Source organism: Phaenicophaeus curvirostris, unplaced genomic scaffold, assembly GCF_032191515.1.
Source record: "Phaenicophaeus curvirostris isolate KB17595 unplaced genomic scaffold, BPBGC_Pcur_1.0 scaffold_175, whole genome shotgun sequence".
Lineage (NCBI taxonomy): Eukaryota > Metazoa > Chordata > Aves > Cuculiformes > Cuculidae > Phaenicophaeus > Phaenicophaeus curvirostris.
The window spans coordinates 273,361-286,192 of record NW_027206795.1 but is presented as its reverse complement, the minus strand read 5'-3'; the positions used below and the strand labels follow the sequence as shown (position 1 = coordinate 286,192).

Genomic DNA, 12,832 nt, shown 5'->3' with positions numbered 1-12,832 from the left:
CGTTGGCCGCCCGGTGGCGGCGCCCGGCGAGCTCTGAAGCCGCCCTTCGCGCAGGATGGGCCCGGCCGGCGTGTCCCCCCCGGCGCCCCGCTGGGCGTGAGCCGCCTCCTCCCGCCTGGGGATCGTCTCGGAAGCGCTTGGTTGGGGACAGGATGTGCGGACGATGATGATGGCGAGGAAGCAAGATGTTCGCGTTCCCACCTACAACGTCAGCGTGGTGGGTTTATCCGGCACGGAGAAGGAGAAGGGGCAGTGCGGCGTCGGCAAATCCTGCCTCTGCAACCGCTTCGTGCGGCCCAGCGCCGATGAGTTCCACTTGGATCACACGTCGGTCCTCAGCACCAGTGACTTTGGAGGGCGGGTGGTCAACAACGACCACTTCCTCTACTGGGGAGAGGTTCTCCGCTCCCTGGAGGACTGCGTGGAGTGCAAGCTGCATGTGGTGGAGCAGACGGAGTTCATCGACGACCAGACCTTCCAGCCGCACCGCAGCACGGCCCTGCAGCCCTACATCAAGAGGGCGGCCGCCACCAAGCTGGCCTCGGCCGAGAAGCTCATGTATTTTTGCACCGACCAGCTGGGGCTGGAGCAGGACTTTGAGCAGAAGCAGATGCCGGACGGGAAGCTGCTGGTGGACGGGTTCCTCCTGTGCGTCGACGTCAGCCGGGGGATGAACAGGAACTTCGACGAGCAGCTCAAGTTCGTTTCCAACCTTTACAATCAATTAGCGAAGACCAAGAAGCCCGCGGTGGTGGTGCTGACCAAGTGCGACGAGGGCGTGGAGCGCTACATCCGCGACGCCCACGCCTTCGCCTTGAGCAAGAAGAACCTGCAGGTGGTGGAGACGTCGGCTCGCTCCAACGTCAACGTCGACTTGGCCTTCGGCACCTTGGTGCAGCTGCTGGATAAAAGCCGGGGCAAGACCAAGATCATCCCCTACTTCGAGGCCTTGAAGCAGCAGAGCCAGCAGATCGCCGCCGCCAAGGACAAGTACGAGTGGCTGGTGGGCCGCATCGTCAAGAACCACAACGAGACGTGGGCCAACGTGAGCCGCAAGATGCAGTCCTCGCCCGAGTACCAGGATTACGTCTACCTGGAAGGCACCCAGAAAGCCAAAAAGCTCTTCCTGCAGCACGTCCACCGCCTCAAGCAGGAGCACATCGAGCGGCGGCGGAAGGTGTATCTCGCCATGCTCCCTCAGGCCTTGGAGGCCCTCATCCCGGACCTGGATGAGATCGACCACCTGAGCTACGGCAGGATGGAGAAGCTCTTGGAGACCAAGGCGGATTTTCTGAAATGGTTCGTGGTCCTGGAGGAGACGCCCTGGGACGCCACGAGCCACATCGACAACGTGGAGAACGAGCGCATTCCCTTCGACCTGCTGGAGACGCAGCCCGCCGAGCAGCTCTACGAAGCCCACCTGGAGAAGCTGAGGAACGAGAGGAAAAGGGCGGAGATGAGAAGAGCCTTCAAGGAAAACCTGGAGACTTCGCCCTTCATCACGCCCGGGAAGCCCTGGGAGGAGGCGCGCAGCTTCATCATGAACGAGGAGTTCTACGTGTGGTTGGAGGAGTCCGTTTACATGGACATCTACGGCAAGCACCAAAAACAGATCATCGAGAAGGCCAAGGAGGAGTTCCAGGAGCTGCTCTTGGAGTACTCGGAGCTGTTTTACGAGCTGGAGCTCGACGCCAAGCCCAGCAAGGAGAAGATGGGCGTCATCCAGGACGTCCTGGGCGAAGAGCAGAGGTTCAAAGCTCTCCAGAAGCTGCAGGCCGAGCGCGACGCCCTCATTTTGAAGCACATCCACTTCGTCTACCACCCGACGAAGGAGACGTGTCCCAGCTGCCCGAGCTGCGCGGACTCCAAGATCGAGCAGCTGCTCGCCTCGCGCTTCATCAGGCCCTCCGAGCGCAACCAGAAGAACTCGCTGGCGGACCCCAACGTCGACAGGATCAACCTGGTCATCCTGGGCAAGGACGGCTTGGCGCGCGAGCTGGCCAACGAGATCCGCGCCCTCTGCACGAACGACGATAAGTACGTCATCGAAGGCAAGATGTACGAGCTCTCGCTGCGGCCCATCGAGGGCAACGTCCGGCTCCCCGTCAACTCCTTCCAGACTCCCACCTTCCAGCCCCACGGCTGCCTCTGCCTCTACAACTCCAAGGAGTCGCTGTCCTACGTGGTGGAGAGCATCGAGAAGAGCCGCGAGTCGAGCGTCGGCCGCAGGGAGAACCACCTGCTCCACCTCCCGTTGACCCTGGTCCTCGTCAACAAGCGCGGCGACGCCGGCGGGGAGACGCTGCAGAGCTTGATCCAGCAGGGCCAGCAGATCGCCAGCAAGCTGCAGTGCGTCTTCCTCGACCCGGCCTCGGCCGGCATCGCCTACGGCCGCAACATCAACGAGAAGCAGATCGGCCAGGTCCTCAAGGGGCTGCTGGACTCGAAACGCAACCTCAACCTCGTCAGCTCCACCTCCGCCCTCAAAGACCTGGCGGACGTCGACCTGCGCGTCGTCATGTGCTTGATGTGCGGAGATCCCTTCGAGGCCGACGACGTCCTCCTCCCCATCCTGCAGTCGCAGAGCTGCAAACCTTCACCGGGAGGAGGAGGAGGTGGTGGCGGCGCCGTCCTCCTCGAGTTGGCCGTGGGGCCCCACAAGAGGCGCGTGGAGCTCTCCCTCCTTTCCTACCACTCGGCCTTCAGCGTGAGGAAGAGCTGCCTGGTCCACGGCTACGTCGTCTTCTACTCGGCCAAGCGCAAGGCCTCGCTGGCCATGCTGCGGGCCTTCCTCTGCGAGGTGCAGGACATCGTCCCCATCCAGGTGGTGGCGTTGACCGACGGCTCCGCCGCCATCCTCGACAACGACCTGAGCCGCGAGCAGCTGAGCGAGGGCGAGGAGATCGCCCAGGAGATCGACGGCAAGTTCGCCGCCGTCCCTTGCGGCCGCGCCCAGCCCAAGCTGGACGTCTTCCACTCCTTCTTCAAGGAGGTGGTGGAGAAGAAAACCATCATCGAAGCCGCCCACATGTACGACAACGCCGCCGAGGCCTGCAGCACCGCCGAGGAGGTGTTCAACTCGCCGCGGGCCGGCTCCCCGCTCTGCAACTCCAACCTGCAGGACTCGGAGGAGGACGTCGAGCCTCCCACCTACAGCCCCTTCCGAGAAGATCCCTGCCTGCCCGCCCTGCCCAAGGACCACTCGAAGCTTTCCATGGAGCTGGAGGGCAACGACGCCTTGTCCTTCATCTCCGTCATGAGCACTTTCGAAAACAAGCTCAACAACAAAGTGCCTCCTCCGGTCAAGCCCAAGCCCCCCGTGCATTTCGACCTGGCCAAGAGCGACCTGGCCTACCTGGAGCAAGGTCACCGCGAGGGCCAGAGGAAATCGGTGTCTTCGAGCGGCTGGTTACCCCCCGACTGCTTCGACCCTTCCGACTACGCCGAGCCCATGGACGCCGTGGTGAAGCCTCGCCACGAGGAGGAGAACATCTACTCGGTGCCCCACGACAGCACCCAGGGCAAGATCATCACCATCCGCAACATCAACAAGGCTCAAGCCAACGGCGGCGGCAACGGCTCCGACAGCGAGATGGACACCAGCTCCCTGGAGCGAGGCCGCAAGGTGTCGGCCCTCGGCAAGCCCGGCCTCTACCGCGCCCGCTGCGCCCGCCTGGGGAGGTTCGCCAGCTACCGCACCAGCTTCGGCGTGGGCAGCGACGATGAGTTGGGGCCCGTCCGCAAGAAGGAAGAAGACCAGACGGCGCAGGGCTACAAGGGCGACGGCGCCGTCATCCCCTACGAGTCGGCCGACGGCGAGGACCCCAGGAGGAGGAACATCCTGCGCAGCCTGAGGAGGACGACCAAGGTAGGTTCGGTGCTTCCGGGCCTTCGGGAAGCCCGGAAGGGGGGAGGCAGGAGCTGCTGCCCTCGTGGTTTCCACGTCTTTGTCTCGGGGTTGGCCTGCACCGATTCGCCTCCCTTGTTGCCATCGTTCGGCTTCATCCTCCATCCTCCTGCGGAAGCTCCTTCCGTGTTGGGTCTCAAGGTAGGAGCGACCGAAGGGTTGGGATGGACTGTGGGCTCCATCCACCTTGGAAGCTCCTTCCGTGTTGGGTCTCAAGGTAGGATCGACCGAAGGGTTGGGATGGATTGTGGGCTCCATCCACCTTGGAAGCTCCTTCCGTGGTGGGTCTCAAGGTAGGATCGACCGAAGGGTTGGGATGGATTGTGGGCTCCATCCACCTTGGAAGCTCCTTCCGTGGTGGGTCTCAAGGTAGGATCGACCGAAGGGTCCACCTGGTCCAAGGAGGCCTTTTTGGGGTCAGAGGTGGCTTTTTTGGGGTCAGAGGTGCCCTTTTTGGGTTTAGAGCCACCTTGGTTTGGTTCAGGATCATCCTTTTTGGCTTTAGAACCAGCTTTTTGGGGTCAGAGGTGGCCTTTTTGGCTGTAGAACTGGCCTTTTGGGGTTTAGAGCCACCGTGGTTTGGTTCAGAATCATCCTTTTTGGCTTTAGAACCAGGTTTTTGGGGTCAGAGGTGGCCTTTTTGGGGTCAGAGGTGGCCTTTTTGGCTGTAGAACTGGCCTTTTGGGGTTTAGAGCCACCGTGGTTTGGTTCAGAATCATCCTTTTTGGCTTTAGAACCAGCTTTTTGGGGTCAGAGGTGCCCTTTTTGGGGTCAGAGGTGGCCTTTTTGGGTTCAAAGCCACCCTGGTTTGGTTCAGAATTATCCTTTTTGGCTTTAGAACCAGCTTTTTGGGGTCAGAGGTGCCCTTTTTGGGGTCAGAGGTGCCCTGTTTGGGGTTTAGAGCCACCGTGGTTTGGTTCAGAATCATCCTTTTTGGCTTTAGAACCAGCTTTTTGGGGTCAGAGGTGGCCTTTTTGGGGTCAGAGGTGGCCTTTTTGGGGTCAGATGGATCTGCTTGGGCCGGTCCTGCGAGAATCTTGGATTTCGGCTGCCGAGACCCTTTGCCGGGTGAAGGTTTTGAGAGCCACCTCCACCTCCTCGCCGGTGGGGTTGGGGTGACAGGCGGCTTTGAGCTTCTCCTCCCGGAATCATCGGGACGGTTCCTCCTTCTCCTCTTCCTCTGGCAGAAACCAAAGCCCAAGCCTCGGCCGTCCCTCACCAAGACGACGTGGGAGAGCAACTATTTTGGGGTGCCTCTGGCCAGCGTGGTGACTCTGGAGAGACCCATCCCCATCTTCATCGAGCGATGCATCGAGTACATCGAAGCCACAGGTGAGCGAGGGAGAGTCGCTTCCGAGATCACCTCCAGGTTTTCGTGGAGTCCTGGGATGGTTTTTCTTGGAAAGGACCTCAAAACACATCCAGTCCCACCACGGGTGGAGGCACCTTCTCCTGGAGCAGGGGCTCCAGGGCCTCCCCACCCTCAGCGTGAAGAACTTCTTCCCGATGTCCAATATAAACCTTCCCCTTCCAATTTCAAGCCGGTTCCTCCTCGTCCCGTCACTCCAGGCCCCTCTCCAGCTTTCCTGGAGCCCCTTCAGGTTCTGGAAGCTGCTCTAAGGTCTTCTTGGAGCCTTCTCCAGGCTGAACAACCCCAACTCTCTCAGCCTGTCCTTGCACAGGAGCTTCTCCAGCCCTCGGGTCATCCTCGTGGCCTCCTCTGGACCTTTTCCAAGAGCTCCATCTCCTTCTCATATTGGAGATTCCAGAAGGGGACACGGGGCTCCAAGTAAAATCTCAGGAGGGTGGAGCAGGGACCTTGGCCTGGTTGAACCTCGCGAGGTTCCCTCTTGAGATCCGGGCTGAGAAATTCCAGGCGGGTTGGTTTGAGCGTTAGTTGTTGGAACTCATGGAATTGACCTCTTGGTGGCTCGCTGGGCTCCAAGGTGACCACGGGGCGAGCGTCTCCGCTTCGGGAGGAGCGGCTTTTCTTGAAGGCCTTGGATTTTGGAGGATCTCAAGCCTTCCCCCGTTGAATCCTGCTCTTTTTCCTCCCCAGGCCTGAGCACGGAGGGCATCTACCGCGTGAGCGGCAACAAGTCCGAGATGGAGAGCCTGCAGCGCCAGTTCGACCAGGGTAACCTCCCACCCCCAAATTCCTCCTTTCCCACCCCAAAACCACGACGGACGCCCGTGCCCAGCGCCCGAGGTGCCACCACCGCTGCCTCTGGACCCGTTTTCAGCTCGTCAACGCGGTTGGATGCGCGGAAACCTGCTTGGTTTTAGAACCTGGAGGAGGTTCCGCGCTCCCCGCGCTTTTTAGGGTCTTTGATCCATTTTGGAGCCCTCCTCGGGTGTTGGGGTTTGGAGGTCCAGGTCCTCTCCTGGGGGTTGGTTTCTCCTGGGGGCAACACGGAGCCGCTTCGGGGTGTAACCTTGAGGTTCTGGGCCCCCCGCAGATCACGCGTTGGACCTGGCCGAGAAGGATTTCACCGTCAACACCGTGGCCGGCGCCATGAAGAGCTTCTTCTCCGAGCTGCCCGAGCCCCTGGTTCCCTACTCCATGCAGGTGGAGCTGGTGGAAGCTCACAGTGAGTAGGACCGAGGGCCCGGCCTCCTCCGGCCCCAGCCCCCAGCAGCTCCTACCTCCTCGTTTGCACACGGTCTCGTTAACTCATCCCTTAAAATCCCTTCTTGGGGCTCCTTTCCTCATTAATTCACACCCTCCCTCCTCGTTTGCACACAGTCTCGTTAATTCATCCCCTAAAATCCCTTTTTGGGGCTCCTTTCCTCATTAATTCACACCCTACCTCCTTGTTTGCACACAGTCTCGTTAACTCATCCCTTAAAACCCCATTTATGGGCTCCTCTCCCCATTAATTCACACCCTACCTCCTCGTTTGCACACAGTCTCGTTAACTCATCTCCTAAAATCCCTTCTTGGGGCTCCTTTCCTTATTAATTCACACCCTACCTCCTCGTTTGCACACAGTCTCGTTAATTCATCCCCTAAAATCCCTTTTTGGGGCTTCTTTCCTCATTAATTCACACCCTAACAGCTTGTTTGCACACAGTCTCGTTAACTCATCCCTTAAAACCCCATTTATGGGCTCCTCTCCCTATTAATTCACACCCTACCTCCTCGTTTGCACACGGTCTCGTTAACTCATCCCCTAAAATCGCATTTTTGGGCTCCTCTCCCTATTAATTCACACCCTAACACCTCGTTTGCGCCCTGACTCGTTAACTCATCCCATAAAAACCCGTTTATGGGCTCCTCTCCTTAAGAATTCACACCCTAAAAGCTCATTTGTGTGCTGTCTAATTAACTCATCCCCTAAAATCCCTTTTTTGGGCTCCTCTCCCTATTAATTCACACCCTACCTCCTCGTTTGCGCCCTGTCTCGTTATCTCATCCCTTAAAACCCCATTTATGGGCTCCTCTCCCTATTAATTCACACCCTACCTCCTCGTTTGCGCCCTGTCTCGTTATCTCATCCCTTAAAATCCCATTTATGGGCTCCTCTCCTTATGAATTCACACCCTAAAAGCTCATTTCCGTGCTGTCTAATTAACTCATCCCCTAAAATCCCTTTTTGGGCTCCTCTTCTTATTAATTCACACCCTAACGGGCCGTTTGCACCCTGTCTCGTTAACTCATCCCCTAAAATCCCTTCTTGGGGCTCCTTTCCTCATTAATTCACACCCTACCTCCTCCTTTGCACACAGTCTCGTTAACTCATCCCTTAAAACCCCATTTATGGGCTCCTCTCCCTATTAATTCACACCCTACCTCCTCATTTGCGCCCTGTCTCGTTAACTCATCCCCTAAAATCGCATTTGTGGGCTCCTTTCCTCATTAATTCACACCCTAACTCCTCGTTTGCACACGGTCTCGTTAACTCATCCCTTAAAACCCCATTTATGGGCTCCTCTCCCTATTAATTCACACCCTCCCTCCTCGTTTGCACACGGTCTCGTTAACTCATCTCCTAAAATCCCTTTTTGGGGCTCCTTTCCTTATTAATTCACACCCTACCTCCTCGTTTGTGCCCTGACTCGTTAACTCATCCCATAAAATCCCTTTTTTGGGCTCCTCTTCTTATTAATTCACATCCTAAAAGCTCATTTGCGTGCTGTCTAATTAACTCATCCCCTAAAATCCCTTTTTTGGGCTCCTCTCCCTATTAATTCACACCCTACCTCCTCGTTTGCGCCCTGACTCGTTAACTCATCCCCTGAAATCCCATTTATGGGCTCCTCTCCTTATGAATTCACGCCCTAAAAGCTCATTTGCGTGCTGTCTAATTAACTCAGCCCCTAAAATCCCTTTTTTGGGCTCCTCTTCTTATTAATTCACACTCTGGCAGCTCGTTTGCACCCTGTCTCGTTATCTCATCCCATTAAAACCCTTTTCTGGGCTCCTCTTCTTATTAATTCACACCCTTGCAGCTCGTTTATGCACTGCCTCGTTAACTCATCCCCTAAAATCCCTTTTTGGGGCTCCTCTTCTTATTAATTCACACCCTTGCAGCTCGTTTATGTGCTGCCTCGTTATCTCATCCCATAAAATCCCTTTTTTGGGCTCCTTTCCTCATTAATTCACACCCTACCTCTTCGTTTGCACCCTGTCTCATTAACTCATCCTTTAAAAGCCTGTTTATGGGCTTCTCTCCTTATGAATTCACGCCCTAAAAGCTCATTTCCATGCTGTCTAATTAACTCATCCCCTAAAATCCCTTTTTGGGGCTCCTCTTCTTATTAATTCACACCCTAATGGGCCGTTTGCACCCTGTCTCGTTAACTCGTCCCCTAAAATCCCTTCTTGGGGCTCCTTTCCTCATTAATTCACACCCTACCTCCTCGTTTGCACACGGTCTCGTTAACTCATCCCCTAAAATCCCTTTTTTGGGCTCCTCTCCCTGTTAATTCACACCCTACCTCCTCGTTTGCACACGGTCTCGTTAACTCATCCCTTAAAATCCCATTTATGGGCTCCTCTCCTTATGAATTCACACCCTAAAAGCTCATTTCCGTGCTGTCTAATTAACTCATCCCCTAAAATCCCTTTTTGGGGCTCCTCTTCTTATTAATTCACACCCTAACGGGCCGTTTGCACCCAGTCTCGTTAACTCATCCCCTAAAATCCCTTTTTTGGGCTCCTTTCCTCATTAATTCACACCCTACCTCCTCGTTTGCACACGGTCTCGTTAACTCATCCCTTAAAACCCCATTTATGGGCTCCTCTCCTTATGAATTCACCCCCTAAAAGCTCATTTGTGTGCTGTCTAATTAACTCATCCCCTAAAATCCCATTTATGGGCTCCTCTCCTTAAGAATTCACACCCTAAAAGCTCATTTGCGTGCTGTCTAATTAACTCATCCCCTAAAATCCCATTTTTGGGCTCCTCTCCCTATTAATTCACACCCTAACTCCTCGTTTGCGCCCTGACTCGTTATCTCATCCCATAAAAACCCGTTTATGGGCTCCTCTCCTTAAGAATTCACACCCTAAAAGCTCATTTGCGTGCTGTCTAATTAACTCATCCCCTAAAATCCCTTTTTGGGGCTCCTCTTCTTATTAATTCACACCCTAACGGGCCGTTTGCACCCTGTCTCGTTAACTCGTCCCCTAAAATCCCTTCTTGGGGCTCCTTTCCTCATTAATTCACACCCTACCTCCTCGTTTGCACACGATCTCGTTAACTCATCGCATAAAACCCCGTTTATGGGCTCCTCTCCCTATTAATTCACACCCTACCTCCTCGTTTGCACACAGTCTCGTTAACTCATCCCCTAAAGTCCCTTTTTGGGGCTCCTTTCCTTATTAATTCACACCCTAACAGCTCGTTTGCACACAGTCTCGTTAACTCATCCCTTAAAACCCCATTTATGGGCTCCTCTCCCTATTAATTCACACCCTACCTCCTCGTTTGCACACGGTCTCGTTAACTCATCTCCTAAAATCCCTTTTTGGGGCTCCTTTCCTTATTAATTCACACCCTACCTCCTCGTTTGCGCCCTGACTCGTTAACTCATCCCATAAAAACCCGTTTATGGGCTCCTCTCCTTAAGAATTCACACCCTAAAAGCTCATTTGCGTGCTCTCTAATTAACTCATCCTCTAAAATCCCTTTTTTGGGCTCCTCTTCTTATTAATTCACACCCTTGCAGCTCGTTTATGCGCTGCCTCGTTATCTCATCCCATAAAAACCCATTTTTGGGCTCCTTTCCCTATTCATTCCCACCCTCCCAGCTCGTTTGCCTGCGATCTCGTTATCTCATCCCCTAAGACCTCGGAAACGACGTCCGATGACCCTTCCCGATTCCTCTTTCCTTCCCGCCAGAGATCAACGACCGGGACCAGAAGCTCCACGCGCTCAAGGACGTTCTGCGCAAGTTCCCCAAGGAGAACTACGAGGTCTTCAAATACGTCATCGGCCACTTGAACAAGTAGGTCTTGGGGCTTCCTGGGATCTCGGGGGGCTTCGGAGACCCCCCAGAACCCACCTTTTGGACCAGCTCCTCCAGTCCATCAACCCAACCCTTGCATGGGGACCAAATCCTCTTCCCAAAATCCACGGCTGAACGTTGGTTGAAGGCCTCCAGGGATGGAGGCTCCACCCCAGCCCTGGGCAGCTTCTGCCTGGCCTTCACCCTCTTCCCATGATGGAATTTTTCCGATTTGAACCTCTCCTGGTGCAACTCGAGGATTTCTCACCTACTGGGAGAAGATCCCTGCGCCCACCTCCCCGCAAGCTCCTTTCGAGGAGCTGCAGAGCACGATGAGGGTTCTCCTCAGTCAGGTCCTTCAGCTCCTCTCAGAACCCAGGTTCTCCAGACCCTTCCCCACCTTCATTCCCTTCTCCAGAAGCACCTCAGGACCTTGAGGGCTTTCAAGGGGCCTGAAACTGAACCGAGATTTGAGACCAAGGCCGAACGCCGGGTCCTGCCCTCGGGTACAACAACCCCGGGCAGCTCCTGCGAGGAGGAGAGCGTCTGGAAAGGGCCCTGGAGGAGAAGGACCTGGGGGGGTCGGTGGGACACAAGCCAGCAGGGGCCCAGGGGGCCAAGAAGGCCAAGGGCATCTTGGCTTGGAGCAGCCCCCAGGGAGGTTCTTCTCCCTCGGCCTCTGGGGAGACCCGACCTCGAATCCTGGGGGCAGCTCTGGGCCCCGAGGAGAACCTGGAGGGCCTGGAGCCTCCGGAGAAGAGCCCGGAGCTGGGGAAGGGGCTGGAGAAGAAGAGGAGCGGCTGAGGGAGCTGGAGAAGAGGAGGCCGAGGGGAGAGCTCGTTGCTCTCTCCAACTCCCTGCGAGGAGGTTGTGGAGAGGAGGGAGCTGGGCTCTTCTCCCGAGGGGACAGGACGAGGGGGAACGGCCTCCAGCTCCACCCGGGGAGCCTCAGATGGGACATCAAGAGAAGATTCTTCATGGAAAGGGTCATCGGGCCCTGGAACAGGGAGGGGGTTGAGTCCCCAACCCTGGAGGGTTTAAGGGGCGGGTGGACGAGGTGCTGAGGGACACGGGTCAGTGATTGATGGGGACGGTTGGACTCGATGACCCGTTGGGTCTCTTCCAACCTGGTGCTTCTCTGATTCTAAGGCTGCTGGTGGCCTTCTTGGCCTACGGCTCATCCTCTCCTCCGTCCTCTCCCGCAGGGTGAGCCACAACCACCGGGTGAACCTGATGACCAGCGAGAACCTCTCCATCTGCTTCTGGCCCACCTTGATGCGCCCCGACTTCAGCACGATGGACGCCCTGACGGCCACGCGCACCTACCAGACAATCATCGAACTCTTCATCCAGCAGTGCCCCTTCTTTTTCTACAACCGCCCCATCCTCGAGCCGCCCAACGCCGCTCCGGCCTCGCCCTCGGCCGCTCTTCCCGCCGCCCCCTTCCTTCCCGCCGCCGTGCCGCCTCCGCCGCCGCCACCGCCGCCGCCGTCTCCTCCTCGGACCCCTCCGCCCTCCTCGCCGCACTCGCCCGTCCAGCCGCTCGTCCCGGCGCCGCTCCCCGCCGAGCAGCACCCGCTGTGAGCCGCCGGCCGCGGCCCAACCGGAAGCAGATCTCGGGCTCGCCGGCTCCCATGCCGACGCCGACGCCGCCGGACACGGGGGGCTCCTCCGCGAGGACCTTTTTGGGCTTGGAGAGAAGGAGCGGAGCCGGTGGGGCCCTGGGAGGCCGGACGCCTCTCCGGCCGCCCCCCAAGACTTCACGGCTTGGCCTCGGTGCCGCCGAAACCCCCTTCCTCTTCGCATCCCACGGGCCGCGGCGGCGGCTGAAGTTCAGCTGAGGGGGCTCGAGGTTGGGGTGGGCCACCGGGGCCTGGTCCTCGTGCCAAGAGGGGTGTGAGGGGCCACCCAAGGCTCATCCAGGGGCCTGAGGTTCATCCCGTGTGGTCAAGCGTGGCTTGAGGTTCGTCCAGCGTGGCCTCAGGTTCATCCCCCACCCCCTGGAGCGTCCCAGGACTCAGCCGAGATGACCCGAGGAAGAAGAGGAGGCCGAGGGGAGAGCTCGTTGCTCTCTCCAACTCCCTGCGAGGAGGTTGTGGAGAGGAGGGAGCTGGGCTCTTCTCCCAAGGGGACAGGACGAGGGGGAACGGCCTCCAGCTCCACCCGGGGAGCCTCAGATGGGACATCAAGAGAAGATTCTTCACGGAAAGGGTCATCGGGCACTGGAACAGGGAGGGGGTTGAGTCACGTTCCCTGGAGGGTTGAAGGGACGGGTGGACGAGGTGCTGAGGGACGCGGGTCAGTGATTGATGGGGACGGTTGGACTCGATTTGGTGGGTCTCTTCCAACCTGGTGATTCTATGATTCATCCACCACCATCTGGAGCACCTCAAGCCTCATCTGAGATGGTCCGAGGCTCATCCAGCACCACCTGGAGCACCTCAAGCTTCATCCGAGATGGTCCGAGGCTCC

General features: G+C 57.3%; 1 protein-coding gene across 1 annotated transcript; it reads left to right on the top strand.

The window, feature by feature from the left end:
* On the top strand, positions 1 to 12,043 carry ARHGAP35 (Rho GTPase activating protein 35). Its single transcript, XM_069882542.1, has 6 exons — positions 1 to 3,868; positions 5,095 to 5,239; positions 5,967 to 6,044; positions 6,367 to 6,498; positions 10,255 to 10,360; positions 11,566 to 12,043. Exons 1-6 carry the CDS (start codon positions 164 to 166, stop codon positions 11,942 to 11,944), a joined length of 4,545 nt encoding a protein of 1,514 aa, XP_069738643.1. The 5' UTR covers positions 1 to 163; the 3' UTR covers positions 11,945 to 12,043.
* Positions 12,044 to 12,832: the final 789 nt, after the last annotated feature.